The sequence below is a fragment of the Babylonia areolata genome, chromosome 6 (genome assembly GCF_041734735.1).
Source record: "Babylonia areolata isolate BAREFJ2019XMU chromosome 6, ASM4173473v1, whole genome shotgun sequence".
Taxonomy (NCBI): domain Eukaryota; kingdom Metazoa; phylum Mollusca; class Gastropoda; order Neogastropoda; family Buccinidae; genus Babylonia; species Babylonia areolata.
In genome coordinates, this window is record NC_134881.1 from 8,783,775 (window position 1) to 8,809,111 (window position 25,337).

General features: G+C 41.5%; 1 protein-coding gene across 1 annotated transcript; it reads left to right on the forward strand.

The window, feature by feature from the left end:
* The first annotated feature begins 6,958 nt into the window (after positions 1 to 6,958).
* Positions 6,959 to 25,067, forward strand: LOC143282712 (uncharacterized). The gene is made up of 2 exons (XM_076588423.1): positions 6,959 to 7,332; positions 13,259 to 25,067. The coding sequence occupies exon 2, from the start codon at positions 13,263 to 13,265 to the stop codon at positions 15,570 to 15,572; it is 2,310 nt and encodes a 769-aa protein (XP_076444538.1). The 5' UTR covers positions 6,959 to 7,332; positions 13,259 to 13,262; the 3' UTR covers positions 15,573 to 25,067.
* Positions 25,068 to 25,337: the final 270 nt, after the last annotated feature.

A 25,337-nucleotide genomic window follows, 5' to 3' on the forward strand; every position in this document is an offset into this window, starting at 1 on the left:
TCCCCCTCCCCCTCACCCAAAGCCCCCAAACACAAAGTACGAAGGTATCCATCGACAAGATACAGCATGGACTGTACAAATCTCCTGAACCATCGATCGAAAAGAACGCACTGTCATGGCACAGAAAGGGAATATGCAATCGAAACTCTGCGCTAAAACTAAAAAAGAATAACAAGATAAGGGGGTGGGGGTACTGAAATAACTGGTAGCATATCAAACACAACAACAACAACAACAACCAAAAACAACCAAAATCAGCTGAAGTTTTGCTTACAAACCGGCCTGCAAAGAAGATAAGATGATTGACATATCTGAGCACATCATTTCTCCAAGGGAATGGAAACAGCATCCATCATGCAGGCCGCTGGATCTCAATAGAACAAAACACTCACTCGGGAAGTCTGAAGCTGGACCCAGCAGTGAACAGGCCAACACGTGGTGTGGGCTGATTGCATGGAACTGTCTGAAGGAGGAGACAACTGCAACCGCCGCAGACTGTGTCGCCAGACAGGACTTCTCCCCGGATCGGCAGTAAATACTTCACACCCCACCACAGACAACCAGAGTTCTCTCCCTCTCGGAACCGCCAGAAGGACCCTCCCCCTTTAAACAGACTTGCAAGACTCACCCACTTGAAGAACACCACCTTCATTGAACCAGTCCCACCAAGCCCTCAATAACTTGACCTCGTTACGTGCACGTGGGCCAAGAGGGGGTTAAACTCAACCCCTCTGCTGTTAGACTGTATTTATCTATTATTTATTTCTTTATATCTTTATTTTATTTTTTATTTTTTAATACTTAAAAAAGTTTTAAATAAATTTTATATTATTATTATTATTATTATCATTATTAATTTTTTTGTTTTTTTGTTTTGTTTTTTTGTTTGTTTTTTCTCAAGGCCTGACTAAGCGCGTTGGGTTACGCTGCTGGTCAGGCATCTGCTTGGCAGATGTGGTGTAGCGTATATGGATTTGACCGAACGCAGTGACGCCTCCTTGTGCTACTGATACTGATACAGTGGATGGAGTGCACGTCAGGCAACGACTACCAGAATGTGTCAGTGGATGTAGTGCACGTCAGGCAACGGCTACCACAATATGTCAGTGGATGGTGTGCACGTCAGGCAACGGCTACCAGAATGTGTCAGTGGATGGTGTGCACGTCAGGCAACGACTACCAGACTGTGTCAGTGGATGGTGTGCACGTCAGGCAACGACTACCAGACTGTGTCAGTGGATGGTGTGCACGTCAGGCAACGGCTACCAGAATGTGTCAGTGGATGGTGTGCACGTCAGGCAACGGCTACCACAATGTGTCAGTGGATGTTGTGCACGTCAGGCAACGGCTACCAGACTGTGTCAGTGGATGGTGTGCACGTCAGGCAACGGCTACCACAGAATGTGTCAGTGGATGGTGTGCACGTCAGGCAACGGCTACCAGAATGTGTCAGTGGATGGTGTGCACGTCAGGCAACGGCTACCACAATATGTCAGTGGATGGTGTGCACGTCAGGCAACGGCTACCAGAATGTGTCAGTGGATGGTGTGCACGTCAGGCAACGGCTACCACAGAATGTGTCAGTGGATGGTGTGCACGTCAGACAACGGCTATCAGAATGTGTCAGTGGATGTAGTGCAAGTCAGGCAACGGCTACCACAGAATGTGTCAGTGGATGGAGTGCACGTCAGGCAACGACTACCACAGAATGTGTCAGTGGATGTAGTGCAAGTCAAGCAACGGCTACCAGAATGTGTCAGTGGATGTAGTGCAAGTCAAGCAACGGCTACCAGAATGTGTCAGTGGATGTAGTGCAAGTCAAGCAACGGCTACCAGAATGTGTCAGTGGATGGTGTGCACGTCAGGCAACGGCTACCAGAATGTGTCAGTGGATGGAGTGCAGGCCAGGCAACGACTACCAGAATGTGTCAGTGGATGTAGTGCACGTCAGGCAACGGCTACCACAATGTGTCAGTGGATGGAGTGCAGGCCAGGCAACGACTACCAGAATGTGTCAGTGGATGTAGTGCACGTCAGGCAACGGCTACCACAGAATGTGTCAGTGGATGGTGTGCACGTCAAGCAACGGCTACCACAGAATGTGTCAGTGGATGGAGTGCACGTCAGGCAACGGCTACTACAGAATGTGTCAGTGGATTGTGTGCACGTCAGACAACGGCTACCAGAATGTGTCAGTGGATGGTGTGCACGTCAGGCAACGGCTACCACAGAATGTGTCAGTGGATGGAGTGCAAGTCAAGCAACGGCTACCACAGAATGTGTCAGTGGATGGTGTGCACGTCAAGCAACGGCTACCAGTCTGTGTCAGTGGATGGTGTGCACGTCAGGCAACGGCTACCACAGAATGTGTCAGTGGATGGTGTGCACGTCAGGCAACGGCTACCAGAATGTGTCAGTAGATGGAGTGCAAGTCAGGCAACGGCTACCACAGAATGTGTCAGTGGATGGTGTGCACGTCAGGCAACGGCTACCACAGAATGTGTCAGTGGATGGAGTGCAAGTCAGGCAACGGCTACCAGAATGTGTCAGTGGATGGAGTGCACGTCAGGCAACAGCTACCAGACTGTGTCAGTGGATGTAGTGCAAGTCAGGCAACGGCTACCACAGAATGTGTCAGTGGATGGTGTGCACGTCAGGCAACAGCTACCAGACTGTGTCAGTGGATGTAGTGCAAGTCAGGCAACGGCTACCAGAATGTGTCAGTGGATGGAGTGCACGTCAGGCAACGGCTACCAGACTGTGTCAGTGGATGGAGTGCACGTCAGGCAACGACTACCACAATGTGTCAGTGGATGGTGTGCACGTCAGGCAACGGCTACCACAGTATGTGTCAGTGGATGGAGTGCAAGTGAGACAACGGCTACCACAGAATGTGTCAGTGGATGGTGTGCACGTCAGGCAACGACTACCACAATGTGTCAGTGGATGGAGTGCACGTCAGGCAACGGCTACCAGACTGTGTCAGTGGATGGAGTGCACGTCAGGCAACGACTACCACAATGTGTCAGTGGATGGTGTGCACGTCAGGCAACGACTACCACAATGTGTCAGTGGATGGAGTGCAGGCCAGGCAACGGCTACCATAGAATGTGTCAGTGGATGGTGTGCACGTCAGGCAACGGCTACCATAATGTGTCAGTGGATGGTGTGCACGTCAGGCAACGGCTACCAGAATGTGTCAGTGGATGTAGTGCAGGCCAGGCAACGGCTACCACAGAATGTGTCAGTGGATGGAGTGCACGTCAGGCAACGGCTACCACAGAATGTGTCAGTGGATGGTGTGCACGTCAGGCAACGGCTACCACAGAATGTGTCAGTGGATGGTGTGCACGTCAGGCAACGGCTACCAGAATGTGTCAGTGGATGGAGTGCAAGTCAGGCAACGGCTACCAGAATGTGTCAGTGGATGGTGTGCACGTCAGGCAACGGCTACCACAATGTGTCAGTGGATGGTGTGCACGTCAGGCAACGGCTACCAGAATGTGTCAGTGGATGGAGTGCACGTCAGGCAACGGCTACCAGAATGTGTCAGTGGATGGTGTGCACGTCAGGCAACGGCTACCAGAATGTGTCAGTGGATGGTGTGCACGTCAGGCAACGGCTACCACAGAATGTGTCAGTGGATGGTGTGCACGTAAGGCAACAGCTACCAGACTGTGTCAGTGGATGTAGTGCAAGTCAGGCAACGGCTACCACAGAATGTGTCAGTGGATGGTGTGCAGGTCAAGCAACGGCTACCAGACCGTGTCAGTGGATGTAGTGCAAGTCAGGCAACAGCTATCAGAATGTGTCAGTGGATGGAGTGCAAGTCAGGCAACGGCTACCACAGAATGTGTCAGTAGATGGTGTGCAGGTCAGGCAACGGCTACCACAATGTGTCAGTGGATGGAGTGCAGGCCAGGCAACGGCTACCACAGCATGTGTCAGTGAGATGGTGTGCACGTCAAGCAACGGCTACCAGAATGTGTCAGTGGACGTCAGGCAACGGCTACCAGACTGTGTCAGTGGATGGAGTGCAAGTCAGGCAACGGCTACCAAAGTAACTAATAATAATAATAATAATGGATACTTATACAGCACACTATCCAGAAATCTGCTCTAGGTGCTATACAAAAACGCTTTTGTTAGCATAAAACATTACATCAATGTTACATACACACACCAAAATGTGACTACACACACACACACACACACACACACACACACACACACACACACACACACACACACACTGCATAATGTATTTTAACATACATGTGTATCTAACAGCTACCCTAACACATACGCGCACACATTGGCAGGCACAAACTTTCATAAACACACGCACACACAATACATATTCATATACATGCATGTAGTTATGTACACATATATATGTATACACACATAGTCAAGCACAGCTAACGAAAAGAAGTGGACCTGCCACAATTTTTGAACTTATTGCTGAGGGAAAAGGTGAGTTTTGAGACGAGATTTAAAAGATGCGAGGGAATCAGAATGACGGAGGTTATCAGGGAGCTTGTTCCACGTCTTTGGCGATTGAAAAGAAAAAAAAGTAACTGTCAGTGGATGTTATGCAAGTTTGTCAACAGCTACCACAGTAACTGTGTCAGTGGATGTTATGCAATTTTGTCAACAGCTACCACAGTAACTGTGTCAGTGGATGTTATGCAATTTTGTCAACAGCTACCACAGTAACTGTGTCAGTGGATGTTATGCAATTTTGTCAACAGCGACCGCAGTAACTGTGTCAGTGGATGTTATGCAATTTTGTCAACAGCTACCACAGTAACTGTGTCAGTGGATGTTATGCAATTTTGTCAACAGCTACCACAGTAACTGTGTCAGTGGATGTTATGCAATTTTGTCAACAGCTACCACAGTAACTGTGTCAGTGGATGTTATGCAATTTTGTCAACAGCTACCGCAGTAACTGTGTCAGTGGATGCAGTGCAAGTCAGTCAACGGCTACCAGAATGTGTCAGTGGATACAGAACGGCATGTCAGGCAACGGCAACAACAGACTGAGTCAGTAGACAATACGACTGAGTCAGACCACGACACCAGCCAGCTAGGCTACTACTACTACTACTACTACTACTACTACTACTACTACTACTACTACTACTACTACTACTACTACTATTCTTCTTCCTCTTCTTAGCATCATCATCATCATCATCATCATCATCATCATCATTAAATATTTCTATAGCGCATTCCTCTGTTATATTTTACGTCAGCTCCATGCACACTGACACTATGAAAGTACTCGTATTCTTCTGTGCTTTCCTTTGCCCTGTCACTGATGCCAGACCACAACCAATGCAGCCCTTTCGGCAAGATCGAGAGCAGTGACAACAAGTGATAATCTCAGTTTTCACATTTCACAACTACACACCAGGACATAATTATTTCAATCAATTTCCAACATTTTGCGTTCAAACAGACAAAAGAAAAAAACAAGATCATTGGACACATTAAAGCTTACAAAAGAAACATAATAACTAATAATATAATAACTATTATCGCATCGCAATGTTTTTTTTGGGGGGGTTAATATTTTTTTTTAATCTGTATCAAACACATCATTACCAGCGTCGCCACCACCAGTCAGTGACCCAACTTTGCACCTTCCCTTCAACGAATTTGTCGAGAAAACCTCCGTGACTCATTCGGTGAATCACCATGGCCCCTCTACCTTGATGTGACAGCCACTGATCTAAAAAATAGACCTTGAACATTATGTTTTGGTAATCTCTGCTCCTTTTTTTTAAGGGGGTGGGAGGGTGGGGGTGGGGTGGGGTGGGGAGGTGGGGTCTTCGTTTCCCATAAAGTGTTCCTCGCGTTTCTCTGGGTTTTTGTTGTTGTTGTTGTTGTTGTTCATCCATTCACCTCTATAACGACATTGACCAGCACACATTCTAACATGGTCCAGGCGCGCCGAATGCTCGCTTTCTCTCTTCACACACACACACACACACACACAATGTATATATATATATGTGTGTGTGTGTGTGTGTGTGTGTGTGTGTGTGTGTGTGTGTGTGTGTTGTAACACGACGTGTCAGTGTGTGCCGTGTGCCGGTGTGTGTGTGTGTGTGTGTGTGTGTGTGTGTGTGCGTGCGCGCGCGCGCGCGCGCGCGCCGCACGCGCACGTGCGCCTATTGCATTTATGTTATATCTTGAGTTGGTATCAGTGCACAGTGTCATCGCATTCAAAAAAGGGTAAAATAAAATCTCACACAACTTTCCAATGTTTATGTGCTATTGCACGGCACAATTCCACCCAAATGTGTAAGTATTTTCATATATACTTCCCAGGTACGTCCGAAGAACTAATCAACCACTACATTTCAAGAGAGGGACAGAGAAACAGAGATCGTGACCTGTTAATGGCATCTTTTGGAGCTATTTGTTTCTTCGGTAGTCGTCAAGATTTCAGGAACAAACTTCATTTTTCCATCTCGTCTATTTTGCGGATCACGCGCGACTTCAGTTACCGTTTTCTCGGGCATCAGGCTTTAAATAGAGAAAATTTAACACGTATGAAAAAAATACAAAAACAAAATTGAAGCAAATTATCTTATGATATAGTAATCTTAAACCCCTACTCCACAGAGCACACACACACACACACACACACACACACACACAGCGTGTATGCACTCCCCCCCACTAGTGACCAGTAACTGGAGACAAACAAGAGGACGGGGGATGCATAGAATCGAAGGGGAAAGTTTGTGACTGAAGTGGAGAGGGTGCAGGAGGGGAGGGGAGGGGAGGGGGAAATGCCGAGGTGAGCGGGGGTTGAGGGTATTAAGTTTAAGCGGAACTGTTTGGTTTCATGTGTCTGGACCATGAGCTTTTTCGTGACACACCCACCTTGGCAAGGGAAAGCACTCTACTATCTTAACAAAAACGTCTGTCACACAAACTTACCATTGACACACAATCATGCAGGTTCTATTAGATAGATCTATGAAATCAGGTACAGCTCACAACTGTCCAGTTTCATTTAGTAATAAGAAGGTGCACTCACGTCAGTTCAAGCTCCAGCTATATGTGGTGAAATGGTGATGGCGGAAAAAAAGAAAAAGAAACCGAGCCAGCTCTATCCCCTGCACTGGGCTGACAGCACAACGCTCATGTATGATGCATGAGCGGTAGTTGCTTTGCGCTGTGAATTGATTATGGATGCAAATGAAATTCATTTCCCCAAATATTCATGGCGGAATCGACGTCGTAAGTCGGACTTGAATACCCAGTTTATACCGCTCGTTGCTGTTGTACAGAATGGCTGGAAGAGAGGTAAGGGAATTTCAGAGGTTTTGTAATGTTCACTGGGGACTCTCGATTCCAGAGTTTTTCAGATAATCAACATGTGTGGCCTTGAAAGTTTAAGAAGTGCTGAATGAATTCAGAAATGTCGATCATTTGGATGAGCAGTGAAGCAATGGAGTTGGAGCGAGTGTTAGATTCAAGCAGGTTATTTGCGGTCGTTTAAGATGGATGTTGCTTGCCAGTTACCTTCTTGCGTGCTGTTTTTCAAAGCGAAGTTGTCGGCTCTGCTTCGGATCGCGATTTTCAGTGCGAGATGGGATGTTTTAGACATAATGGTTCTATCGATCAGACTGATATGCTGGAGTTTCTCATGCCTCACCTATAGGGCTGCCAACAGAAAGATATAGATTTTTTTTGCAGAGAGATTCAGGTGGTAAAGGTATTGAATTGGTATTATGTTTCGGTATTGGGAGACCTTTGAGGATTCGAAAATCAGATAATGATATTATGCAGCTAAAAAAAAGCGCATGTTTTATTTGAGAACATATGATCATTGCAATGGATAAGTTTAAGCTATATGAATTCTAATGGTCTATTGCTGTTTACAATGTTGTAAGATAATGTAACTGTTTATAGTGATGTCTTTACTAACCGCGTTATAAAATGGTGGAACCCACTAACAGAACTAACCAAAACAGCACCAACTCTTAACCAATTCAAGAATCTTCTGGACGCTGATATAAATGTAAAGATAAAAAAGTATGAATATGATGATTAAATTACTCGTAGGAAAATTACCGCATGCAATGCAGACACTACTCAATGTTGACGAAAAAGAAGGGACATCAAAAAGGCCACGAGGCCTACTTCGTCCCTATTCTATACCTATACCTATACCTATACCTTGTCTTGTCTGTAATCATGTGGTAATCCCTATACAGGGCAACAATCCACAAAAGAACAGGTATATGATGGAGATGAATGAATTTTACCAAATATTTATGGATGACTACTGGGATCTGTATGCAATTATAAGATGGTGTACTTCTTTATAAATTTAACACCATGACTCATATCACTAAATAGTATAGTGGTCAGTATAGATGCAACTTATTTTCAATGATAGTAACTATCATCACTTAAATCACTCTTGTGTAAGAATGGCTTGTCTTGCTAGGACTTTCAAAGATATTTGTGGCATGATAGCTGAACATATGCAAGTCCTGACATACTTCTTCATTTTATTTGACTGTCATCAGTTTGCTAATTATGTCAGTTAATGTGAATAATACATACTGGATCTTTTCCTGTTTTAATAACCCTAATGATTATTAACATACATGTATTTATAAACTCAAATTCAGCCAAGAGAAACATGACAGAAAAGCTTTTACTGTTTTAGCTCTTCAGTTGTACAAATCTGGAATTCACAGCCTTTTTCAATCCATCACAGTCCTTCACTCAAATCATCCAAAAGCATTCCTTTCATAAGTAGTCTGCACATGATTAAGGCACCCCATGCCATATCTGTATTCTAAGTGTCCACATTTATTTTTCCCTTGCATATTTGTGCCTGTGTGCTTGTGTAAATGTGAGTGGTGTGTGTGTGTGTGTGTGTGTGTGTGTGTGTGTGTGTGTGTGTGTGTGTGCATTCTTGTGTGCTTTGTGTCAAACTGATGTATTATTATATAGCACTGACCAATCTGAGAGACTTGGAAAATGTGCTTTGTGTCAAACTGATGTGTTATTGTATAGCACTGACCAGTCTGAGAGACTTGGAAGTGCTGTATAATGTGCCATTTGTATTATCATTAATGTATGATTTTGGGAGGGGATATTTACACAAATACTGAATTGGTTAGCATTTATAAGCATAAAAGTGAAGTTTGCTGAGGTGCTTGCAAGACTGCATATCTGTTGCTCCAGAAGATAGGAATATTCCACCACTATTCACAGCTGGGATTTGAACCCAGACACTCAAATTAAAGACCCAACATTCTAATCACTCATCTATAGTGTCTGTCAGTGAAACCTTTCCATTACACAACCATCAACCATATCAACCATATGTTTTTGTGAGTGACGCAGCAATAAAAGTATTATTTTCTGTTTTGTAAGTGTTCGACATATAAATTACAAAAAAGTGTGGGGTTTGTTGTTTTTTTTTAGATTGGATGCGAAGTTTTCCAGTGGTGCATTATAATACTGACAACTTTGAAATGGTGGCTGATATAAGCTTACTGTGTTCTGCTGTGTGATCACCTCCTGATCCTAGATTATTTGGGCAGAGCGTAACCAGTAATACTAATTGTCTTGCAAAAGAGAGTCGTTACTGTCTCATATTATGCATGCACATGAATGCCTGTGTCAGCATGTGCATATGTGCTCAATTGAGACTGCATTTCTGTTTTTGTGTATGATTACAACTTAAGTCTTCGCAAGGTGAATACTCTGTTTGCAATATATATATATATATATATATTATATACACATACACACGTAAGTACACACACACACATACACTCTAACATTGATACACACACTCATGCTTACACACACACACTCACACGCGCGCGCATGCACACACACACACACACACACACACACACACACACACACACACTTTTAGACACATACAAACACAAGAGTGTTTATACACTTGTGTGTGTGATTAGGTTAATTAGTTATTTTGTATTCATGTAATGGTGTATATATATAATATGAAATGCATGATGATAATGATATACAGTAACAGCCTTACCTCTTACAACTAATACAAGGGGAATTCTTGGCATAAAGGTTATTCAACTTATTGTTTTCTGTTTATTTCATGCAGGTGACAAAAAAAATAAATGTTTCATTGCAGTCCTTCACTGAATCTCTCACTGGCTGCCCTCTTGTACTTTCAGTGTTAATGGGGCCAGTCAGCCTTTTGTGAGAGAATGAGATCATCTGTTTCAGTTTCATGCAGTCAGAGTCTAACAAAGATGTTACATGAACGATGAATGAATGAATGAATGAATGAATGAACGATGATTTTTGTAGTTGCATTTCTTGTGAAGAGAGAGACACAGAGAGAGGGGATGAGAGAGAGTGTATGTGTGCGTGTGTGTGCGCGTGGTGTGTGTGCGTGGCGTGTGTGTGTGTGGGGGGGGGGGGGGGGGGTAGATGTGCAATGCGGTTTGGCTGACTGAAATGGAGAGGCACGTAAATTTCAGTAATCTGTATATTTGTATGTAGCTATTTCCATTTGGTGCCATTTAATTTATCTTTTTATTTTCTATTCATTTTATTTTTTTTTTGGTTTTCTTCTTATGTTGGACATGTGCTGCAGCCAAAAAGAAAATCTCTGTACCAAAGTATAGACAATAAAGTTTGTGTGTGTGTGTATTGTATTGTGTATTGTACATTGATATATGCTGAGGAGTGAAAGAGCCACAGTGCATAATAAGCAGAGCTTGAACAGTCTTTGTCTTTCTGTTGTTGCAGGAGCATATTCTGTTGGACTTTTGTGAAACTTTAGTTGTTGACCTTTCAAATGAAGGTTACCCGTCTTTCTGATTAATTTCATGACATTTGAGGCTGTGTGTATGTGTGAGTGAGTTTGTGTGAGTTTCACTGTTTGTGTGGCTCTTTCTAGTTTGCTGTCTTTTGATTTAGTTGTTTTTAATACTGATTGTTTATTGCATACCAGACCAAAAAAAGAAATTTAAAGAGGCAGCATGCTTTTTCATGCCTTAGCCCTTTCACATGGTCAGAGTGGGTGCATGCACATAATTGTACATGGATGTCGTTGTGTGTGTGTGTGTGTGTGTGTGTGTGTGTACATGCATGCATGTGGGTCACTTAATGTGCATGTGTGTATGTGTGTGCATGTTGGTGAGTTTTGTATCTTTTATTGTGTTTAGATATTGTCCTGATGCTTATTATAATATATCAATGTCTCCGTTGTAATTCATATGAGTTTCTTGTGATTGTAGTGTTTCCGTCTCATTTTGGATCACTGGCGCTGTTGGTTCTTGCCAGTCGTGGCATAATTTTGGGAGGAAATGCACATCATAGAACCCTGAATTGTATTACTACTAATTTAGTTTTTAATTTGCTCACATTTGATAACAAAAAACAACAACAATAAAACCTTTATGCCATACAGCATTTGTTGTTCTAGCTTTGTACTGTATTAATGATAATATATTTATCATAAAGAATCTTTTTCAAACATCTGATATTATTTGCAATAGTATATATTTCACATATTCATTATTCAGCACAGTTTTAAACCAATTTGTATTGAACACCCCCCCCCCCCAAATCCTATGAATTCTGAATTATGTGTGTAGTAAATAGTTTGTTTTGGTGTAATTTTTTCTCCCAGAAAATTATGAATAACTGAGGGTGTCAGGGACAAAATTATTTCATGAATATTATAATGTCTACAAACACCAGCTGCCTAAATCCCTCTTGGCCGAGAGAGTGGGGATGTAACTTGGGCCAGAAACTTTCCGCTGTAACCAAATTCTAGCCCACACAGTTGGGAAAGCAGTCGCATTCTCTGCTGTCCTGATGGTCTTCAGATGCAACTTGACTATCATCCATGAATGAAGAATATGTTGTTTGCCCAGTTTTTAAATCAAACTGTATTGTCATCAGTTTTTAATGTTTCACTTTAAAAAAAAAGTCTACCTGTACCACTTGTAAATGGTTCTGTCAATCATTGGGAGTAAATAACGCTAAGCCAGTAAACAGTATCTGTTCAGAATTTGTGATACTTACTAGTTAAAAATGTTTGGTAGCCTAATACATCCATTCCAGCAACAGAGGCTCAGAAAATATTATTGTTATTTCCTTCCACTTTGATTTTCTGTGTGTACTTGTCCAGAAAACTGGCTTTTCATCTGTCTGCTGTTTTGTCATGCGGCATAACGAAGAAGATTGTGAACAGCACATAACCCAGTTTCTTTCAACAATCTGATAAAGTTTTAATCAACAAAAGTACTGCTCACACCCGGTAGCAATGTCCTTTCTTTTATGAGGTTCTGTCTTTCTTCATGAGGTCCACAGCAGATGTTTAGGTTGGGTTTCTTGCAGTGGAAGACAGTTTACCTGTCTTTGGGATGCTTCTTCTTACCTGTGTTTGTGTCTTTCTCAGCAGCTGGAAGAATGAAGGCATGGTGTGTTTGTCCTTACAAGACTACAGGGCTATTGTTCGCTTTGGTTAGTCACTGCACCTTCCTCTTGTAATAACAAGAGATAAGCTGAACACTCTTTGAAAGTTCTACAAGAAGCTGTTCATATAAATTCATTTTGCCCCTCTGTGTTGGATTTCAGTTTGTCACCAATTCAAACTACATATATTTTTAACACTTCTTTTCACTTTCACTCCTTGATTTGAGTCATTTGAATAAAATGGAGCTTGGAGGCTGGTGGGTATTGTATCATGCTTTTTCTTAACTTATACATATAGTTTCAAGCTGTAAGATAGTTTACATGTATGCATATTTATTGCCCTCAAAGTATCAAGTGAAACATTGGAATGGTTTTTAATCAGGACCAAGAAATCAACTTTCAGTGATGCACTTTCTTATCTGTGTGTCATTTTTTTTTAAATCATAGATTATTATATTCATGCTTGATTGTGATTTTCTTGCCAGTATCTGGCCAGCCTATCCAGGTTTTCACCTGGAGCAAGTCATGGCTGAAGGCTTTGAAAATGGGACCAAGACCTGGTCAGAAGAGCAGCATGAGTGCTGCTTTAGAATGATCTTTTCCTTTCTGCCTTTGAATTGTATATGATAGTCAGTCATGTCCAACTACGACCATCAGAACAGCAGAGGAGGCAACTGCTGTCCCAACTATCTGGGCTAGAATTTGATTGTAGTGGAGAGTGCCTTGCCTGTTAAATAACATTCAGCAAATCATCATGTCTGTACAAAGTTGCTGTCTTGTGTTTCAGCCTCATGCTCCAGCCAGCTTCACCCTGTGTTAGCCTGTCTGCTCACACGGCTTCTACCACAGGGATACTTCCAGCAACAGCGATGCTGCAACCAGTGACGACAGAGAGTGACGACAAACCGTCAGACTCTGCATGGTGCCCCACGTGCCTGGGCAACCCAGCATCCATCCTGCCTTTCCTCACAGCCCAGGCCAGCAGTGTCATCTCCATGGCCTCAGGAAGCCAGGGCAGCGTTCTGTCTTCTGGGGGCATCTTGACTCCCTCCACCCACGTTCTGACGGGCAGCAGCAGCGGCACCGACTTGAAGCAGTCGACTTCTGGTCTGACAGCGGGGCTGGAACTGGGTAATGGCTGGAAGGTGGTGGGTCTCACCTCTCTTGCAGACCTTCCCTTGCCAACTTCCACTTCACTTCAGCTGTCTCCAGGCGGTCCTGTGAATTCTGCTTGCCCAGAATTGGGGACTCAGGATGCAAGCAATCTAAACTCTGCACACTCGGAAGCTGTTAGCACAAACAAGAGTCCTTCACGTTCAGAATCAGGGAGTGACGTTGCTAGCAATCTCAACTCCTCATTTTCAGAAGTTGCAGGCATGAAAAAGAATGGATGCATTTTGAATACTCCTCCAGTACTGTCCTCTTCAGTTCCTGGGGAGTGGAAAGTGGTTGGCGTGACATCTTTGAACCCAGGAAATTCAGATCTATTATGCAACAGCAAGACAGCTGCAGTTCCTGCTCAGAGTTTGACATTGCCAGACAGTATACCATTTGGCAGTGGCATTGATTTCAGTCAGGATGATTCCAATGCTAAACAAAATGAACAATCCAAAGAGTCAGGTGAGACAAATAATCTTGGCAGGAACCTTTTTCTTCCCTCTGTGGCTGATGTTGCCTCTGGTAACTGCGAGTGGAAGATTGCTGGAGTCACAACGCTTGTAGCACCGGTGGATGCTTCAGTTGGTGGTGGATCTAACAAGGCACACAGAACTCCCACAGACGCTGCTAGACCTGTTGCACTGCCAGCTATTACACCAGAAAACATTAGCCTTGCCGATGCAGGAGAGTGGAAAGTCGTGGGAGTCACATCACTCAACTCCACATCTCTAAACTGTGCTCCAGTGGTGGCTTCTTCCAACACTAACAGCCCTCTTGTCATGGCTTCAGCTCCATCAATGGTGCCCATCACCTCACCAGTGACCAAAGATATGGTGTGGAAAGTGGTTGGAATGGTACCTTTACAGTCCCAGGGTGAAGCACTGCCAAAGGAGACAGATTCTCCAGCACTCACCAAAGATCAGACTTACACCTGCAGCATCTCAGGATCATCCGCACAGAGCCAGAGTGACAGTCAGGAGTCAGATGCGGAGACACCAGTTCCTGCCAGTGCTGGAGGTCTTGTCAGAGATCGCGTAAAAAAGCCATGGATGTCATCAAGAGTGACTGAGAGAAGAAGATGGGCATCGAGGTGCCTGGACAGACGTGAAGATCCAAGCCATCCTCTGGGTTTCCTGAAGAACTGCAGCAATCAGTTTAGAAATGCTGTTCTGAAAAGAAATACAGTTTCAACCATGCTGGAATTGAAGAGAGCCTATCAAGACGTAGGGAAGAAAGAGAAGCTGCTCAGTTTCATGGAGGAAATGAATCATCTTTCCCTCAGCAAAAACCTGATGTATTTTGCGCTCAAACGTTTAAGAAGCTCAAAGAAGGCTAAGCCAAAGTCTGTGGATTATGATGACTTAGTTGAGCAGAATTCAAATGGACTGCATGTTTCGTCTGCCCACCAAAACATCGGACAAGATCAGGATTACCTCAGCTCAGAGGACATGGATGAGGACTGTGTCACTGAGAACAAAGCATTCTGCATGAATCCCCCCATATCAACCAGACAAATGTCCATGAACCAGTCGACACTGTCAGTGACAGACGACAAACTGGCATTGTCTATGGCCTACAGAACTCAGATGGAATCCAGAAGAAATGACATTCTAAAACAGATGGAAACCAGTTTGTCATCCACGACATCCCACCCTCACTGTCCCAGCCAGGAAATGGGAGGAAACGCAATGCCAATGGAGAAGTACCCAGCATTTTCAGAGATTTCTTTGAAAACCATTAAAACTGAAAGACAGTCAGAGCTGACTATAGGAGACTTTGACAGTGATGCTGTCAACCTCACCGTCGTTGATCCTTGGGGAGTGTGCACCAATGAGGATTTAGGTGACATCACAGAGATGATGGCAGAAAAGGGAGACAATAAGGTCCATCAGTCATCGTCCCGAAAACGAAAACTTACTACACCCAGAAAAATGATACAGTGATTTGGTTCCAGTGTATGACTAAATGGATCGGGGAGCTTCCTTCTCACAGAAACATGGTAGCAATGAAAACTGATGGGCACCCAGAGAAATGATGCGGTGACTGGATTCATATCATGGCAGAAAGAATGGAGAGCTTTTCTCATTCAGACAAGAAGATACAGCGGAGACATACCACACCCAAACCATGATAGATTGATTTGTTGCAAGTCTATGGCAGAAGCCAAGAAAGACCAGGGAGCTTTCTCACTGAAAAGCAGTGGTGAAAAAACAGAACCTTACCACACACCCCAAAGATGATACAGTAGGCTGGATCAGATCTATGTGTCAGAAGAAAGAGATAATTTTCTCTTCGGGAAGTAATGTTACAATAGGAACACTGCACTGCCTTCCCCCTACCCCATTAAAGATGATGCAGTGGTTTAGTACAAATGCTTGGTACAAAGAGCTTTCTCATACAAAAATTAGGAAAGAAAGAGAGAAAGTAATGATCACAGATTTTTGCAGATAGAATAAGATGAAACATATCTCAATATCTGTTGTTGTTTTTCTCCCTGATGTGATTAAGTGGGTTTACACGTTTCTTAAACCTTGTCGCTTGTTGTCTTTGATTGATAACAGATGTAGATGAATATTCTGTTTGAACCTTCTCATTTTGGGTAAGATGTCCATCAAGACTGCTAAAGGCTTAGTTCTTTTCAAATGATACAACTAGATTTCTTCTTTAAACTTATATTAGCACTTAGTGTATGTCCCACATGTTCCAGTGTAATTGTCTAAAAGGAATAGGACACTGTGGAGTGTTGACCTTGTGGTAAAGTGTCCGCCAAGGAAGCGAGAGAACCAGAGCACACTGGTTCCATCCCCACATTCACCAGTATTTTCTCCCTCTCCAATAGACCTTGAGTGGTGGTCTGGTCGCTAGTCATTTGGATGAGATGATAAGATAAACTGTGGTCTCATGTGCAGTTTCAGTTTCAGTAGCTCAAGGAGGCGTCACTGCGTTCGGACAAATCCATATACGCTACACCACATCTGCCAAGCAGATGCCTGACCAGCAGCGTAACCCAACACGCTTAGTCAGGCATGAGAAAAAAAAAAGAAAAAAAAGATGAATAAATAATAGATAAGTGTACATAAATAAGTAAATAAATAAATAAATAATTACAATATAAAAAAGTAGTAACAATAATAATAATAATAATAATGAATAAATAAATAAATAAGACAACAATGATGATAAATAAGCAAATAAATGTAAAACATGAAGACACACATTCACACATACACCCACACATGCATAACAGCATGCACTGAATGTACATTAAATAACCCATGACAACAAAAGGATTGTCCTTGGCAGATTCTGTGGGAAAAAATCCACTTTAATAGGAAGATAAATGCACTTGCAGGCAGGGAAAAAAGAAGAAGAAAGGGTGTCAGTCTCGTTGTAGTGACACGCTCCCCCTGGGGAGAGCAGCCCAAATTTCACAGAGAGGAATCTGTTGTGACAAAAGAGTATAATACAAAACACAACACGAAACAATACTAATATAGATATTAGCCTGGCCAGTCAGCAGCAGAAATCCCTTTTTATTTTGTGTGATCACAACTGCTATGGATGATTTTTAAATGAATATGAGTCTACCCCAGTGCCATACTTCAGCTGGAAAACCTGAGACCAGTTATGTGCTCCACAAGACCACACAGCGCTGCCATAATGGAGAATGGGAAGAAATGATATTCATAAGTCATTCTCCATCTGTTCCAAGATGGAATACATGGTAATCACACTATGTTGTTTTATGATTCATAATATAAATGTTGAGTCCACCACCTCTGCATAGTTCCCCTATCGATGTCAAGGAGATCCTGTTAGTATGCTAGAGATGTTCCTTCACCTTGATTGTGCGGTAGCATTCTTGATGTTACTAAACATTAGCCATTGTCATGTTTTTACTGTGAATTGTACTGTAGTTTGCTTAATGCTTCAGTCTTCAGGAATTTTGCCTTTGAGACTGACAAGTTGGAATCAACACGTGAGAAGCATTGATCCAATCTGAATGTTTTGACTGGTGTTAGTCTTTCTGAACAGATGAGTCCTATTCCTAGATTCCACCAAAATGTGTTAGATTCAGGGAAATATTCTCATGTACTTGATACATATAACTATGGCATAAAGTTGCATCAGAGAGAAGTTGGGAGTGATTACTGTCCACACTGGCAGTCAAACGTTCTCAATGGTGTGTCAAGTTCTAACATGGAGACAGTATACTTTTTTGTTTGTTTGTTTTTGTTTTTTTTTTCGTTTTTGAAGAAGAGGTTGTAAGACAGAACCACAAAATGCTGAAAGTGATTTCTTGACTTGTGATATTGAACCAAAAGACAAAGGTTGGTATTTCAGGCTACCCAGGAGGGGTAAAGCAGGGAAGGTATAACAAAGAAAAGATTAATTCAGCTCGTTACCAAACTATATTGACTTCTGACTGTGCGTAAGTTAGTTTTGGTGTGGGTGTTTACATTTTCCTGTCTTAAATTTTATCTCACACAGACATAATTTAGAACAGGATTACAGAGATTATGCAAAAGCAGATTAGTGGATGAGAAGCATCAGTGCTTAAAAAAAAAAATATATATATATATATATATATAAAGGAAGAATGAAAGAAGAAAATGAGATTTGTTTTGTTTGTGTTGAATTTACCGACCTGCAAATCAGACAAGTTGTTCATTTGATTGCTTGTAGCAACTAGACTTTGTTGCGTTGTTGTATTGATTGGGTACATGAAATTCTCTCTGCCCCATTTTGTGAAAATGTGTCCCATGTACAGTTTTGGTTTTGAAACTGATAGTTTAATGAACCTAAACAGATGGTTGTTGATGTTGGCGTAACTTGATCGTCTTGGCTTTGTTGCAGACTTTTGATTTCTTGAAATGTGTCTGTCTAGTCATGTTCTTGCTGTGATGGTTTGTTTTCAGTCTGAATGTGATAGAACTCATAGAGAGAGCACATGCATACCAATGCATGTATTGAATGTGTTTTTGATCTTGGAAAGTTATAGATAAGATGTCTTGTGTATTCTTTTAAAATGCTTGAAGGTATAAGCATTGTCTGGAATGAGATTGACTGGCAGTGTTATTGTACTGTTTCACTGGGCAGAAAAGTTTACTTTTTATCTTCTGTTTTCTTTTTTTGTGCATTTTGTTAAAAGATAACTGTGACACTGTAAAAATTGTTTGATTTTTTCAAAATGCCATGCCATTTTGGCGTTTATTTTGCTTTATTGTGTTGTTGTTTTTTCATGTTGCAATGATCACAAGACTGAGGACTTTGCATCACATACACTTGATTAGTAGATATAGGTGTGGAAGTGATTTTAAGACCTCATGAGTGGAAACAAAATGAGCGGAAAGATGAAAGTGATTTTAGACACAGCTTATAACTGGCCTGTGGTGTTTACAGGATAAGGTCACACAGAGCTGATATGCTATAGGTTCAGAATTTGTTTGTAATCTTTAAATGTTTCTGATCAGCCAAACCAACCAGCTGATCTGCACCAGATGAAAACCAAACTTACATAATAAGCTTGGCTGCTTTGAGAAAGAAAAAAAAAGGAAATCAGCACTAGCATATTTATCTATCTATTTATCTGTCTGTCTGTCTGTCTGTGAACACTAGCATATCTATCTGTCTGTCTGTCTGTCTGTATATTCAGTGAAATATCTTGAGAGCACACAGCGCATTTTGCCCTGAATTGTTTGTTGGATTATCAATAACACTAACAGTTTTACCATTGTTAAAGTGGCCTGATGGTACAAGCTTGATAGTTGATTGATTGTCATCATTGCATCAGTCTCCCACCTCAGATGTTTTGGAGTCATCTACTTCTTCTTTGTTTGTGGGCTGCAACTCCCATGTTCACTCATATACATGTACACGAGTGGGCTTTTATGTGTATAATCGTTTTTTACCCCGCCATGTAGGCAGCCATACTCCCCATTTTCAGGGGTGTGCATACTGGGTATGTTCTTGTTTCCATAACCCACCAAACGCTGATATGGATTACAGGATCTTTAATGTTTGTATTTTGGTCTTCTGCTTGCATATACACATGAAGGGGGTTCAGGCACAAGCAGGTCTGCACATATGTTGACCTGGGAGATCGGAAAAGATCTCCACCCTTTACTCACCAGGCACCATTACAGAGATTTGAACCTGGGACCCTCAGATTGAAAGTCCAACGCTTTAACCACTCAGTTATTGCACCTGTCATTTTGGATTGAAATTTTGGCCATGCCTGGAGGATATCGAAGTGCATGAGAGTTGCAACTTCTGAAAAATTACCATAACGATTGTGCAGAAATTATGTTTGTAGGCACAAGACACCTGCATATATAAATTCAGTCACATGTTTCTCTTACTAGGCTTTTGTATGGTTTGTAATTGTAATTTAGCTGATTGTTGACAGCATCCGAACCACATGAAAAAATATATCATTGGAGGGAGCTGTTGATGATCCACAGACAGTGTGTGTGTGTGTGTTTGTGTGTGTGTGTGTATTTGTTTGTGTGTGTGTGTGTTGAAGCAGCATCTAAACCACAAGTAACAACACAGCTATGGATAGTTATGATTTTTGTAGTAGTCACTAGCAGTGTGTATATATATGTATTGACCAATACCTGAACCACACTTAGAAACTCTACATCACAGTAAAGAGAAGTCATTGGTAGTGTGTATATTTTAGTTTCATTTTTACTTTTGACTGTTAACCAGCATTTAAACCACATTTAACAATCTATGAATGGAAAGAGTTGTTACGATAGTCACTGGCAATGTGTGTGTGTGTGTGTGTGTGTGTGTGTGGTTGTGTGTGTATGTTCAACAGCATATAAATCACTTTACATGTCAACAAATGAATAGCTCTATAGAGTAGTTCGTAGCCACTGGAAGTATGTGTTTTGACCAGCGTCTATTCTAAACACATGTAATGGCCAGCATGTCACCAAACGTAACAGCAGTGTGAAGAGTTGTTAGGATGTAGTCACTTACAGTGTTGTGTCCTTTTGGCCCAAATGATATAATTGTGTGTTTTGACCAGCATCCAAACCAGTGAAACAACGCTGTTGAGAATTGTTAGCAGTCAGTGGAAGTGTGTGTTTGTGTGTGTGTGTGTGTGTGTGTGTTTGCACAAGCATGCTTGTGTGTTGGTTTTTGTAGGTATTCCTCAGTCTCTGAAAACTATGGAGTTTTGCTGTGGGTGATGTTTCTGGTGCAGCGTCAGTTGTGGCTTGCCAGGCCCATTTGAGAATGGCACTTTACGCCTTCCTTCTTTTTGCCGTTTCACCTCTGATTGTTGTGCAAGTGTGTTTTCAAACTTGGAAAGGCCTTTCTGCACTGTCTGCCTCCAGGATGATAGTAACTTTTAGAGGCTGCAGCTTCCCACTTGTCTGGGTTGATGCCAAGGATTATCAGGTCTCTCACAGACATCTTTGAATCATAGTTAGGGTGTGCCTGCAAGGTGCTTTCTCTGAGCCGTCTCCGTACAGGAGGTCTCTGGGTATTAGGTCATCATCCATTCACATGGTATGTCCAAGCCAAAGCATGTGTCTTTGTTTAAGGATGTGTCGGAGGCAGCGCATGTGGAAGGTATTGAGTTTTCGGTCCTGCCTGGCACACACGGTCCAAGCTTCACTGCCTTTCAGGAGGGTGCTCACAATGCAAGCTTTGTAGACAAGGACCTGGGTGTGTTCTGTCAGCTTGCTGTTTTTCCATTCTCTCTTTGTCAGTCTGGATATTGTGGTTGCAGCCTTGCCAATATGCTTGTTTAGCTCAGTGTTTAGAGAGAATGGGGTGTCTCAGATTGTTGAACCCAGGTAGACAAAGGTAGACTCTTCTTCTTCTGCGTTCACTCGTATGCACACGAGTGGGCTTTTACGTATATAACCGTTTTTACCCCACCATGTAGGCAGCCATACTCCGTTTTCGGGGGTGTGCATGCTGGGTATGTTCTTGTTTCCATAACCCACCGAACGCTGACATGGATTACAGGATCTTTAACGTGCGTATTTGATCTTCTGCTTGCATGTACACACGAAGGGGGTTCAGGCACTAGCAGGTCTGCACATATGTTGACCTGGGAGATCGTAAAAATCTCCACCCTTTACCCACCAGGCGCCGTCACCGTGATTCGAACCCGGGACCCTCAGATTGACAGTCCAACGCTTTAACCACTCGGCTATTGTGCCCGTCGACAAAGGTAGACACCTTCCAGTTCATGAGCAGAGATTCTAATGTTGGGTGGACAGTCAGTGTCCTGTCCCATGACCTGTGTTTTCTCAAGACTGATGGTAAGTGAAGGTTGACCATCATCTAAACCTCATAAAACAACACAGTTGAGAATATTTGCAGTCTCTGGAAGTGTGTGTGTGGTGTGCATGTGCGTGTGCATGCATGTTTGTTGATTGACCAGCATCTGAACCACATGTAACAGCACTTTAGAGAATTGTTTGTGCTGTTTACATTGTTTTCAATGCTAGTGTGTGTGCTGACTACAGTTTTAACTACCTGCAACTATGCAGCAGAGCTGTGTTATATAACACAGTAATCATTAGCAGCGTGTGTCTGTGTTGTTCAGCATCTAAAACAGGTGTAACAATGTGTTTGTGTTCTTCAGCATCTAAAACAGGTGTAACAATGTGTTTGTGTTGTTCAGTATCTAAAACACATGTAATAATAATACAGCACTGCAAAGGGTTGTTAGAAGACAGTGGCAATTTGTGTGTTTGTGTGTGTGTGTGTGCACGCATGCATGCATGCATGCGTGCGTGCGTATGTGTGTATGTGTTTCTGTGTGTCTCTCTCATTTTGTCATACGTTCACCTCATGTCTTGTTCCTGTCAATACAGCTAAGTAGTGTGAGCACTTCTAGAACTTTTGGATTCATTAGATTAGTCACACTTTAATCTTGTGTATTATTTTTTAAAAACAAATGGACAGATTTATACAAGACATATATTTTGTGTTGTTGAATGTGACTTGCTTGGGTCTGAAGCATTTTCTGATGCTTTACAGGGTGTGTTCCTTATGTCATATGGACCCTTAAATTGTTGGATCTCATAACGTAATTGTAACTTCTGGTTGTTATAACTTTTGTGTGTAGCTAAGAAACAGTAACTTCTGGTTGTTATAACTTTTGTGTGTAGCTAAGAATCATCTTGGCTTCAATTGAGTTGTGAGCAGCTCAGTTCATTTTGAATAGAATGAAAAAAACCCATCATGCCACATTGAGACAGGGTGATGTGAATGGAACACAGAAACTACCATAGTTCTCTTCAGGGATCTCCTGTGTGATGGTGAAGGAATGAGGAACATGGTGGTTAGAAACTGCACTTCATTTTGGGACAGATACTGGAAACTGCAGGTGCCATGTTTTGATTTTAGCAGATCAAATGCGTTGTAGTTGATCAATGTATCGGAAGGCATAAAGAATGGGAAATCAGTGAGAAAGTACACAAATGTGCATGCATGTACATTATACTTACACATTCATGCACACATCCATACACACAAAGAAATGAACACACACGCACCCACGCATGCACACACACACACACACACACACACACACACACACACACACACACACACACACACACATACACACACACAGAACAAGAAATGTACTTCATCCGTCCAGTTCCTACTGTGCAGTTGTGATGACAAACTCAGTGCAGTTGTCAATCTCATGATGTATGCATGTTTGTGTGTATCTGATGACATTCTAAAGGAGACGAGCTTGCCATAAACTTTAAAACATTTCCATGCATAATATGTCGGTTTGTTTAATATATTATGTGATTTATAAACATCGTGTGTTTTATTACCAAACATGTCATATTACTGTCATAAAAAAACTGATTGACTATGGATTACTAATTAGGAAATTCAAAATAGAAATATAATGATATGGACAGATCACTTCTTGACTGCTGAACCCTGACCTGGTGAAATGAGTTCAGTGTGTCATGAATTTGAAAAACAGTAACTAAGTACTTTTTGTGTACTTTTTGAAAATTTTATAATCAACTTTTTTTTTCTTTTTTTTTACATGTAGGCAAACATGCAACAACAAGAAAATTCACACCATATACAACTATAATAAAATAAAGAAAGTAATAATAATATATAAAATAGGATAACATTGATAGGGCATAAGTCAATGGATGAATTATGCCACAGTCAGCAACAACAGTTTACCCCTGAATAAAGGCCATACTTGAAAACAGTCTGGCAGGATAAAACAGTTTTACAGGTAAATTTATACTTGCACATGTATACAGGTGAAATTTAAAAAAAATTAATGCCAAAGGGATCTGCAATAAACATCAACATGATACTACCAATAAAAAAGACCTGTACATGTTTTCATGCATCTAGGGTATTGTATGACTGGGGTGGGGACATTATGATGAATGCACTTCAAAGCTGTGTTTTCAGGACTGAGGGGAAAATGCCCTTCTTGCTGTCAGGGGAGAATTGGTAAAGTACTCAACTAATTGTCATGGTATTCTTGTTCTTGTTTATCTTGGAGGAATAGTTTTCACAACTATATCAGTTTGCAGTTTGAATTGTTGAATACTCCACTTGTAATATAGTCATTGTTCATTTTGGAGTAATAGTTCACACAGTTAGAATTGTGTACTGTTCAACTGATGAATACTCTAAAAAAAAAAAAAAAAAAAGAAAAATGGATTGTTTTCCATACAAACTCTTTTTTTTTATGCATGATTTAGTCAGCATATTAAGATTGGGTTGTTTGGGTTTTTTTAGACATTGGGTTGAAGGATCACTGTATACAACTTTGACTGTATACAACTACAAATCATTGAACACTGAGCTTTGTATAGAGTTTTGTTCTCAGATGCATGTCTTCATGCACGCATAGGCACATGTTATAATTGAAGTACATACACAATCTGTTAAGAAAATAATCAGATTGTCTGCTGCATATGTTCCCCAAACTGCCACTTGCTGGAGATCATTTTCTTTCTCTTTTTTTGGCAGTTCACATTCCATTCTGTGTGTGTGTTTGTGTGTGTTTGTGTGTGTGTGTGTGTGTGTGTGTGTGTGTGTGTGTGTGTGTGTGTTTTCAGGTGGCATTATGATGCTTTCATATCAGCTAACTGCTTAAGTTATTAAGCACATAAAAAAACAACATTTTTCAGTGACAGTTTCATGATTTAGAAACAGCTGCCCTCTTATGAAGAATAATCTGGCAGACTTGACAGATCTTGTCAGTAACTTCTTATAAATCCTCATTGACAGTTATAGGTTTTATATACATCATGTCAGTAATTCATTATAAATACATAGTGAAAGTTACAGGTTTTGTACACATTTGAAATTGGAATACATGTGTGTGCTAGCATGTTAGCATGTTTGTAAGATATGAAATGTAATGTACCATTCAAAATCCTTTTTTTTTTTTTTTTTTTTTTTTTTTTTTTTTTTTTTAAGAGGATGATACTTTCTGTCAGTCAATGCTTTCTGACTGCCAAACAGAAGAAAAGAGAGAAACTTTATCTCGTGTAAAGTCAGTAGCAATATTTTTTACTGGCTACAATCTCAACTTAATCATGTTTCCTACGATGAAAATCAGTCCTACGAAAGAGAAGCACAAAAAAAATTTAGGTACCCAAATAACTTTTTTTTTTACTTCTAAGGCAAAGAAACATCTTATTGAACTCATTTTTTCAGTGTATTGTTTA

Excerpts from the sequence above, each read along its gene's own strand:
- LOC143282712 (XM_076588423.1), top strand. The coding sequence starts at position 13,263 with ATGCTCCAGCCAGCTTCACCCTGTGTTAGCCTGTCTGCTCACACGGCT.